Below are 11,813 nucleotides of genomic sequence, written 5' to 3' on the forward strand. Positions count from 1 at the left end.
ATTTTACTCGCCATTGTGTGAGTTGGAGGCTGAGTATAAGTTTTTTCCCTCTCGAGTATAAGTTTTTTCCCAATTCTTGGTCCATTTGATCCAAGATGACGGTCAGATGCAGCGGCTGCTCCGGGTCCTAAAAACTGTGTTTTAATGTCAGTTAGTCTTGTTTCCTCATCCTCAAAACCAGAGGAAAACAACAGAAACAACAGAAAACTGCACAGCAACATGTCTACGATCGCCAGGGTCTTCTGGAAATCAGTAGTGCATGTAACTATCACCCTTCACCAGTGACTACTGAGAAGCTAAGAGGCTAGGGTTAGGGTTTGTTTACTGCGGATCCAGACCCTGAGACCGCAGACTCGCTGTGACGAGTGGGGCGGGGCCGAGAGCCGTAGGAACGGAGCGAGGCCAGTGGAGTGATTGGGAAATAAGCGACACCTGCTCCACTCACCGGTCTCGAGTCCCACGGAGGAGATTGGGAGGATACAAAAGAGGAGCGAAGGACGAGAGAGGACCAGGCCTGGGCTTTATTTTGTGTTTGGTTTTTGTTTGTGCGCGGCAGTCGACCATGAGGGGCTGTCGCGCTGTCTTATCTTTATTTGGTTATTAAAGTTTTATTTGAATGTTCGCCGGTTCCTGCCTCCTTCTTCCCGTGATTATGGAGTTTTTATATTGTTACACTGGTGCCGAGACCCGGGAGGAAGGAGGGATGCGCTGCCGAAGATCCCTTGCCGCTGGGGTGAATCCGCGGTGCCATCGAGCAGGGCGTAGCAGTCTGGCCCCGTGGTGCGTGAGTTGCCGGGGACGGACGAACTCGCTGCCGGCCGCCCGCAATGTGGAGGGAAGGCTGCCATCCGTGAGGGAGCGGAGGAGTCGCCGGGGACGTTTCGCCAGGTGGCCGGAGCCTGCTGCCATCCGCCAAGAATGGAGGAGCAGCAGGAACGGACGAACTGCCGGCTGCCCAAAACCAGAGGAGCCGTCCGCCGTCCACCGGGCAGCGTGGAGTGTCGCGCCATCCACTGAGGGCCGTCCAGTGCCGCCGCCAGGGAGCGGAGGAGTTCACACGCCATCCTCTCTCCCCTCTCAGTCTCTGTCGCTCCTCAGCCTCCATCTCCATCCGCCAAGTCCTTACCCCAGGAGCAGGATCACCGTGAGCGCCCCCCCCCCCGGAAGGAGAGGGGGGAAAGCGCAGCCTCGGGAGTACGGGGGCCTCTGGAAAGAATGGTGGGGAGGAGGGGGGGGGGGGGTACTGCTGGCTGCTGAAAAAAAGAGGAGGAGTCGTCGGACAAAAACGGCAAGCGCAAGCTTGGCTAATGACAACCCCACAAGACCGCTTCCAAAATCCTGCCAAACGTACGCTCACTAGAAAATCAACTGGACCTAATTAGACTCTGTCGGACTACACAGCATGAGACAAGGGAGTGCTGCGTGTTTGTTTTTACCGAAACGTGGCTAAACAACAACATCCCAGACTCTGCTATTCAGCTGCACGGGCTAACCAGCGGAGAAAGCTTGTGTGTGTATATTAGCAAAGAATGGTGCAACAATGCTGTGTTAGTGTCAAAATACTGTTCATCGCTGATAGAGTTTATAATTGTGAAGGGCCGACCCTTCTATCTGCCGAGGGAGTTCACGGTCATTGTTATCGTTGCTGTGTATACACCCCCTTGTGCAAACACTATTGTGGAGATTTTAGGGATGTGCAGTTTTATAGGTGTGCAGAAATATCGGAGAGCAATGATGGAACTTTTTTGTTGTATTTTGTGACTTTAATCACACAAACTTAAAGACAGTTTTGCCAATGTTCTACCAACACGTGAACTTTGCAACAAGAGAAAACAACACATTGGACATGGTTTATACAAAGCTGCACCCCGCCCCCATCTTGGGTACTCAGACCACATCTCTGTTATGCTAATACCAGCATACAGACCACTTCTCAGACTTGCCAAACCGGTCCAAAAGCAGATCACAGTATGACCAGATGATGCTATCTCAGCACTACAGGACTGCTTCCAGGACACAGACTGGAACATGTTTAAAGAGGCAGCCACATACCATGACCACACAGACCTACAAGAGTACACTAAAACAGTGTACAACAAAACAGTGTAAAACTGCTTACAACAAAAAGTGCATTGATGATGTGACAGTCACCAAGAACATCACCACACATGCAAACCAGAAGCCATGGATGACAGCAGAGGTTTGTGGGCTGCTAAAGACCCAAGATGACGCATTCAGATTGGGAGACAAAGCAGTCCTCAAAACAGCAAGAGCCAACCTGTCCCGTGGCATTAAGAAAGCAAAAATGATCAATTTACTGACAGCAAGGACACACAGAGTCTGGAGCAAGTTATTCAGACCATCACAGACTACAAGCCCCTGCCACAGGCCTGTGATGAGGACACATCCCTCCCAGATACATTAGTGAGTTTTATGCACAGTTTGAAAAGCAGGATGACAAACCTGCACAAAAGCTGCCCACACCTCCCAACAACCAGGCGCTCTGTCTGTCTCCAGTCAATGTAAGGACGACCCTATTTAGGGTTAACCCACGCAAGGCTGCAGGTCCTGACAACATACCAGACCAGATACTGAGAGACTGTGCTGAACAGCTGACAGATGTTTTAACAGACATCTTTAACATCTCTCTAAGCCAAGCAGTTGTCCCCACATGTCTCAAGTCCACCACCATCATACCAGTACCAAAGAATTCACCTGTGTCCTGCCTGAATGACACTTGCTGCTTGAACTGAGGTGCTAAAGGGACCGCGCCTGTCGCGTTAAAGAGTGCCAAAAAACTGTATTTATTGTTTGTATTTCATTATGAATTTTGAATCATTTTAAAGCTGATACTTTGTTTATTAAAAAGTAACAAAGCACAAAGCTTTTTGCGATTACTGGATGGCAAGTGTGCTTCAAATAATGAAATTCACGCATTCACGCATTCAACAGAACACAGCATAGACCTAAGATCTTGTTAAGAAGCCATATTTGTAATGATTATAAACGAGAATTGTTAATGATATTGCCAATATCCACACAGCTGAGAGCTTTACCTGTTGTAGTTTGTTCAAGTTGTGCACGAAATAGATGCTGCTTTTCCTCACGTTCACTTCTTACGTCTCCGTCATTTCAATCTCTCTCACGCTGCACAACTGAGCTGTGTTTAGCAGATGTGCTGCAGAGATGAGGACTGTTTGACCTTTTTCCATTAAAACTTTGATGCGCGTCACCTCAGTTTAACACGTGAACATAGCAAATGATGTGATCGCAAAACAATTAGGGAAAAAGGCATTACATGCCAATTTTTAAGTTTTAACATGTAAATACATAGCCCTAGTCGCCAATGGCGATCTCAGCAAAAACTTCAGTTTGCAATTTGATATTTTTGGTCACAAATGCGACCGTTTTAGTCACAGTTTGGAGCCCTGTGCACTACTTGCTTCTTAACCTTAAATACCTCTTTTGCACAATATCATGCACAGTTATTATGTAAAGTACTTGTATAGTCTGTCTTAGGTTATGTGTATGTATAGTCAATTATTTATAGTATATGTATAGTTAGATTACGGCTTCAGATAGTTAGCTATGTAGGTCTAAAAACTGTTCTTACGTCTAGTGTTGTATATTTATATTATGCAGGGTTTTTCCTGCATAGAGAATTATGAGACGGCCGCCTCCGCCAAATTTTGTGCTGCCTCTGGTTCTCAACAAAACTCAGGCAGGCAGTCACATGCAAGCATCACTGAACTGCTTCCATTAGAGCTTTTAGTTCATATTTAGAAAAATACTGATATTTTTATACAAGTTGACTTGATTTTTATTTACCCAAAAACATAATTTCTATTAATTTAACACTGATTCACGCAATCTGATGAGCATTAACTCATATTACGTGATCGTTTCTCTGTATGAATGAATGATGCTTTGTTTACCACACACACACACACACACACACACACACACACACACTGAAGCACGCGCAATGCTTGCAGTGAATTCAACATCTGTCTTCTCACGAAATGAGGACACAAATACACAAATAACATCTCCAGAACTGCTCTGAGAGTCACTTAATGAGTATTTTACCATTTCATTTGAGTAAAACTAGCGTCATAAGATATACACACAGAAATATAAAGGTATTCATGGCAACCCATCAAAACAAAAGTCTGGTTAACTTCAATACATTGCAGCAGAAATATATTACTTTTGTTCAGCAGAATGTACATTCTACTACTACTAAAATTATTAAAACTTTTTTAAGGAATGATCACACAGCATTTCTTCCATGGTTTAATTTTAATAGTAAATCCCCTTTGTTTGCAAAAAAAATTAATACAAATTTCAATAATTTAAAGATAAATAAATGTTTTATGCCTTTATTTGATGACCACATGCACAACACATAATTTCCGAGAAAAAAATCATTTCATAAGGCTATTTTAAGAATAAATGTGAATAAATCAAGTTGTTTTTATGCATTCAAATAATTAGACATGCTACAACACATAATTTGATAACAATAAAACATATGTTGAAAGAAAATAAAAGATTTCATAGTGCCCTAAACATGTAATTTTTGTCAGACTTTTAATACACTGACATTGTATAAATTCCCTGATTTTAATACATTAGACATGCTTTTTGATTAATAAAATGTAATTTAACCATTAAAAAGGATTCTAGAAATATTAGAATGGAATTTGGGAAAAAATGAAACAGATTTCATAGGGCCCTATATTTAACACATGATTACAATAGTATAGAGCTGTGTATCGGCAAGAATCTGGTGATACGATACATATCACCACGAAATGGTGGTACGATATATTGCGATACACTGCAATACTGTAAGCAAGGTGATATATTGGGATATTTCTTATTTTAGGAATAGGATATATTTTTAGAAAAGCTTTCATTAAGAACACACCACCATATGCAAACCTTATCAATAAATAAACAAATAAAAATTGTTTAACCAGAACACACTGGGACCTGCATTTGCAATAATCAGTCCCTGTAACATTCAACGTTATTGAAACACTTTTTGTGCAGTACAAGTTAGGGGTGGATTGGTTAAACTTTTTCACAGTTCAGTTTGTATCACAGTTTTATAGTCACAGCTTTGGTATGGTTCGGTATGTGCTATGTTTATGGAAAAACTATACTTTCAAATAAAAATAAAGAAAAAAAGAATATTCTATCTAACTACAAGCAACAGCACACATAAATACAAAAGAGTAAAGATACAAATAAAATAAACAGTGATTTTTCAGGGGTTTTTTTTGTTTTTTTGTTGGGTTTGTTTTTAGTTTTTGGGTTTGGATATGGTAATCAAATGTTAAACAGCATTGCATATTTGACTGTATAAATTAAAGATTAACCTTTATTAAAGTAACAAAAGCTATTCAATCAAGAGCAGTGAGTAATTTCTTTGTTGTTGCTGTTCGATTAATATTAAGACTGTCACTTTAAGAGAATGCACTGATCCAGTGCACTGATATTGTATGTTCAGCCGGCTATGTCTGCTATAGGATACTTAACAAGATGGGCATTTTGACAATTTTTGTGTGAATTTGTCCATTGAAACACAATACTCCAGAGAGAGCTTAATATTTGCGTGTGTTCTGAGATGCTGGCAATCGTTCAGAGAGAGCTTTATATTTGTGCATGTTCTGAGACGCGGGTTTGCATGCTTCAGATGAGCACATGCACAAATCTTCTCACAAGATCACATCCTCTGGCTCTTAAATGTTTAAACTGGCAAAGCTTAAATGAGTTTAGTTTAAACACAGATATCAACATGTGCTGTTCAGGTCTCACCTGTACATGCGCTATCAGCGCACAGGTGATGACGGAATAAATGACTGCTCATATTCCAGCATACGGCATTCGCATTGAACAAGAGTGAATGGTTTGTCCATGTTTTGTTGTTTTTTTTCTCATCGCTGTTACTGTAATGTACTGGGAAGCCAGAATGTGCAACCATCAACAGAAACATACATTAGCCAAACCCTGTTTTTCTTTTACGTGTTATTTATAAGAAACCATAGTCTATTACAGATGCGTTGTCAGATTTAAGTTGAACCGCGGTCCTTTTTTTTTTCGTGTTATTTATAAGAAACCATAGTCTATTACAGATGCGTTGTCAGATTTAAGTTGAACCGCGGTCCTTTTTTTTTTCGCGAACCATCCCACCCTTTGTTTAGCTAAATGTATATGTATAAATGTATTTTTATAAAAAGACCATATATATTTTTAGAACCTGCTTTAAATGTTCACAGTTTTTGTTTACAATTGTGACATACAATGTCATAACATTTTGATCTGAACAAAAAATTACATCTGCTTAATATCAATGAATAATGAATTTTTTTAAGAATTTATAGTTATTGCAGGATTATTGTAGAAAAATAAAATATTTTAAAACAATAAAATAAATACGAACTTTTCAACTTGGATTTCACAGGTTTTCAGTTTGTATTTATGTTCCGCGTGGAATCACAGAAACTGTGAAGCGAGCACTGCCCCAACTGCACAAAGCACCCCCACCACGAGAGAAATCCGCAGCCGCACAGTGACCCTACGGCCTGCAGCACCCCGCGTGAAGGCTCTTTACCACACGGGATGCAGCAGAACTGAGGTGCCACCCGCACCGCAGTCCCGGGGCGGACGTTACCACAAAAGCCCAAATGATGTCACACTTCAGCTTTGTACACAGAGGTGGGAACTGGGACAATTCTTCCATCCTCCATTACTAGCAGCGAACTATATTAACGCTAATGATAGTGGCTTGCCTTAATGCTAGTATTTCCTGTCACTGTTAAAGTTCAGAGGTCAAGACTGCTATCTAACAGTTGGGATCCGAACTCAAAACGAAACAACGGCCATGAATCTTGTATGATTTATTTTTTTAAATATCGATATTCTGTTTTTGAGAATCTATACAGTATCACCAAAAAAAATATTGCAAAACTCGCATGTATCTATATTTTCTAACACCCTTAAAATAGTATATGGTTTGTATGTTAATGAGATTTGGGTTGTTTTCTTAACAATAAAGAATGTTTACAGGAGAAATGCCAAGCTGGTAGCTTAGTATAAAAAACTACAAATAAGTTATTATAAACACTCAATACTGGTTTGAAGTGAGATTTGAGTAAAAGCTTACTATTCATTTTATAAAACGTCTTAGATTGGTGCTAATGTTAGGTCTAATGTACCCGTTACCCTGCTGCAACTGCATTTCATGATGTATCAGAATAATTCACGTAAGGTTGTAAGAAAATATTTAGTTTTCTAGAAAGACACTTTAAGTGGATAAATGTATAGTGGATCAATGCAATGTGGGCCAGGAGACTATAAGGAGTGGATAAAGATGTTCAATTTCATGAAATGTTTAACAACCTAATGTTATATGTCCACCTATACTACAAAAGGGCCCCTTTTAGCTGGTATGTTTTTTTAATTTAATTTCATGTTCAAGAGGTTTGTTTTTGTAAAATGTAACTTTATAATTGTCATTTTCATCAATCATTTAATTATTATAGCACCTAAAATACATTGCGTGTAAAAAGTGTTTGTTTCAGCCAGTTGAAGGGTGGGTACATTGTGTGCATATGATCAGGATGGTACCACCTCCGCCTCATTTTGAGCCAGGAAAAACCCTGCTGTATAGTATAGCATAGTATGGTATAGTATTGTATTTCAGTCTGGCGAGTAAACAAAAAAATTTACTAGCCAATGGCGATTCAATTGCCAAGGTATCTGTAGAGGGTTGCAAGCAAGACAGAAATGGCCTAGCAACACTTTAGCGGCCACAAACCCATCAACACAATAGCTTTTTCTCTCTTCAAACTACACAAGCATTACATTAAAGGGGTCATATGATGCGATTTCAAGTTTTCCTTTCTCTTTATAGTGTTACAAGCTGATTGTGCATAGATAAGATCCCTGATGTTGCAAAGACTAAAGTCTCAAAACCAAAGAGATATTCTTTATCAAAGAAAATCTGCCATGCCCCCCTAAAACAGCTCGTTCAAACACGCCCACACGTCTAGGTCACTATGTGGAAATATTTGCGTAATGCCTCCCAAATGTTCACGCAAAGAAAGAAGGCATGGTTTCAGTAACCACAGTTAGTGTTGAAGCAGCCATGTCAGGGAGATGCTGTGTGTTTCTAGGCGAAAGCAAAAGCACTTTATTTGGCCTTCCGAAAGTAGATGCATTTAGGAATCTTTAAGATTACTTACAACAGAACAGTAATGTATTTTATGGATTACCGTTTCGTGAACCTTGGAGAGGAGTTAATTCTGACTTTGCTACGACAATCTGGCTCTTCTAAATCAGCTACTGTAAGTATGTTTTGTTATTAGTTTAAGTATTTGCTATAGACTGTTCAAATGCGGAGTTTTGCGCGTCGTGTGTCAGAGAGAGAGACAGGGTCACACAGTGGAGTCAGCTGTCTTAACTGCCCATGGCTTGTGTACTGCAAACACATACGAGCTTCATCACTGTGTCTGTCACACGACTCTGTTCCCCTTTCGGTCTTGAACTGATTGTAAAAATAAGGACATTATTAACTGCCTTTATATTTATTTTGAAAGCTGAAGCTTGCGATTATGGAAAAAGGGCCGTTACATTTCCAATGAATGCTTGCGGTGTTCGGCCAATCACAATGCAGACTGAGTCAGTTGGCCAATCAGAGCAGACTGCGCTTGTCAGAAGGAGGGACTTTGTCACTCGTTTGAGAGAGCCGGGGCATAGAGGACCTACAATAATGTACCGTATTTGGAAAATAAAGTGTTTTTTGAACATTAGAGCATGCCAACATATTCTGTTACACCAAATACACAAAATAATGATCTTTAAAAAAAAACATCATATAACCCCTTCAAACCAAATCATTTATTTACTCTGTAATATTGAGTTATGACAGAGGTCTGTAATCCACAGCCATTGCCTTCACCATGTGAATAGCAGAAATGTGCTGCTAGCAACATGCATCCCACCGCATCTGCCGTGTTTGTGGAAATGCATGTGGATCAAAGCAGATTTAGATGAGATTGAATGAAAATGTGTTCTTTAATCAGTCACTAATGCTCCTCATGCTCATCCACCTAAATCAATTTCCTGAAGATTACAGGAAACTACTCGCATCAGTCAATTAGTCTTACCCTTTTACAGAAATTACCAGAATTCAATTTCAAAAATTAAAATGGTCTTAAAACATATATACTGTTTAAAACAAAATGTGTAGAAATTTGAAAGGTACACTTTCAAATGATTTTGCAAAGCGTGACCAAGCACCTAGATTCATGCAAATAAAAAAATATCCTTGAAAAGTTATTACCTTTTGATCGACTATGGAGCAGACCAAATCCTTCACAGAACTGAGGGACAGATCGTGTGGCTCCAGGGTGACCATCTCCCTGGTAAGTCCGATCTGAAGGAGGAAGGACACTCCGTGGAGGGAGCTGGTGGGGCTCGGAACGCTGTGATTCCCATTGGAGAGACGGACACAGAGTGGCACCGGAGGGCTGGGTGATGGAGAAGGGGTTGGGGGTGCAGTCTGATGCTGAGAGTGGACGAAGGGTTTAGGTAAGGTCAGAGGAGAGGTGCTACTACTGGCAGACATTAGTTTCCTCCACAGATTGAAAGTAAACCGTGTAAAACTGACAAGCTTGGAAACAGTGGCTGATATCCAATGAGTGAGCGGGTTGTGTTTTTTAATTAAACGCAATATTCTTCTGTCCTAAGGCAGGTGAACAGAATCGCAGCAGTCATGTGCAATCCGTGGCATATGAGGTAGCGAAATTGGACCAAAGAATAAGATGCCTATTTTTTGCCAAGTTTCCCCCTAAAAACATGCAATCCAGATAGCATGCTTCATGGCTGGCTGTGTGATTTCCAGCACATGTTGCACATGTTGGATTGATAGAGTGTCACTCCACAGCTGAGCAATCAGGATGCCAGCGTGATGCTTAAAGTGGCTTCCATTGTCATCCGGCTCCTCATTCAACTCTCATTCCTGTTTGAAACAAAAAAGATTCAAGTCTTTATTCCACAGTTCCCTGAATGGGGGCTACAGAGCTCATCAAGCCATTATCTACATGCATAATAAGCGTAACCTAAAACTCATTGTATTCTGGAAAAGTTTTGCACATTTTTGTCTTTTGCCATGAAGACCTCCAGCTCACATCTGGAAGCACATCTGGAGACCCTCCCACTCTATATCACATAACTGGCACAAGACCACAAACACCAGCAAAAGAAGTTATACAATGTCTTTGTTCGAGCTTTATCATCATGCATCATGAACAACTGAATCTCAAGACCAAATGAATCTAAAAGGATACACTGAAGACAAGAGGAAAAGAGAGGAAACATACCTTTAATACTAGAAAGGCGTTTCCCTAACAAGTCAAGAGATGAAGAAAAACTTACTATCAATGGAAAACGAGGACTTGAACGCCTCCGAGTTTCTTTTTTGAAGCTTCTGAGGCTTTATTTAGCCAGTAAGCATCGCTCGGTCATAGAGTCCCTTACATGAGCTCGATTTGAAAACTTTCTATCCTCTTTTCATGTTTAATTTTGCTAACGTACTTCAAACGCGCCTCAATATCTGTTCTCCGTTTCCGCGTGCAAATAAGAAACGCCGCCCAGACAGAGAAAGTAAAACCTTAAGGAAATGGCAGGTTTGTCGAACTGAAGAAGTGAAGTTGAGCCTCATAAGTGCAGAAATGTTTTTCTCTTTCTCTCGCTGCCTGACGCGCATGTATCTCACGCGCAGTTTCCGTTATGCGAGCGCGGAGCGTGAGTTCGCGCCCTCTACCGGCGTCATTCCACAGCCACTATGACGCAATAACGCTGTGAAGCGTCCTGAACGTTGAAAGTGAAAGTGAAAGTGACGTGACATTCAGCCAAGTATGGTGACCCATACTCAGAATTGTGCTCTGCATTTAACCCATCCGAAGTGCACACACACAGAGCAGTGAACACACACACAAACACTGTGAACACACAACCCGGAGCAGTGGGGCAGCCATTTTAATGCTGCGGCGCCCGGGGAGCATTTGGGGGGTTCGATGCTTGCTCAAGGGCACCTAAGTCATGGTATTCAGGTGGAGAGGGAGAACTGTACATGCACTCCCACCACCCACAATTCCTGCCGGCTCGAGACTCGAACTCACAACCCTTCGATTGGGAGTCCGACTCTCTAACCATTAGGCCACGACTTCCCCATGTTGTTGGTTACATTCTAGCAATATTTCTTTCTCGCTGTGATCTGCGATTGTCCACAAAGCTCATATTGTTTGCTCATGATTTACAAATATGAGGGATCATATTCTTTTTTTTATTTATTTTTTATTTTACTGCACCTAAATAATCTATTTCACATAACTATGTTTACACATAGACTACAAGAATACTAATACTAATAATAACAGCTGAATTTACATTCAAATATTTGTATTTGTATATTCATACATTTGACTCTTAATACTCCATCGTTACCTGGATATGTTTTGTGATAGTACATGTGAGCAGAAACATATTTTCTTTAAAATCTTTGGTTTTCCAGCATCTTCTGCAAACCCTTTCCATAAGTAGGTTTTTGAGGTTCTTTTTTTCTTCTCCTTCTTCTTTCACCCTGAGTACAGTTGAGGGACTCACACAACTATTACAAAAGTTCATCAATTCATCAATGCTCATGGAGAAACAAGGATGCATTAAGAGATTGGAAGAACTTATTTTTTTATTTTAAAACCTCCAGACAATATTTACTCGTTCCAGAAGACAACATACAG

The 11,813-nt window shown here is 40.7% G+C and overlaps 1 protein-coding gene across 4 annotated transcripts in view; it reads right to left on the bottom strand.

Moving 5' to 3' along the window:
• LOC109080080 (serine/threonine-protein kinase D3-like) overlaps positions 1-10,821 on the bottom strand; it is an 85,534-nt gene extending 74,713 nt beyond the window's left edge. For 2 of the 4 annotated variants that reach the window (XM_042774334.1, XM_042774332.1), the window contains exons 1-2: positions 10,450-10,820; positions 9,356-10,033 (exon numbers count right to left, since the gene is read on the bottom strand). In XM_042774334.1, the coding sequence (XP_042630268.1) occupies positions 9,356-9,640 (285 nt within the window). In that variant the 5' untranslated portion in view covers positions 9,641-10,033; positions 10,450-10,820. Of the gene's footprint in view, positions 1-9,355; positions 10,034-10,394 lie in introns of all 4 variants that reach the window. The other 2 variants (XM_042774333.1, XM_042774335.1) reach the window with 2 other exon arrangements.
• Between the last annotated feature and the right edge of the window lie 992 nt (positions 10,822-11,813).

The sequence above is a fragment of the Cyprinus carpio genome, chromosome A17 (assembly GCF_018340385.1).
Source record: "Cyprinus carpio isolate SPL01 chromosome A17, ASM1834038v1, whole genome shotgun sequence".
In the NCBI taxonomy this organism is placed as follows: Eukaryota; Metazoa; Chordata; class Actinopteri; order Cypriniformes; family Cyprinidae; genus Cyprinus; species Cyprinus carpio.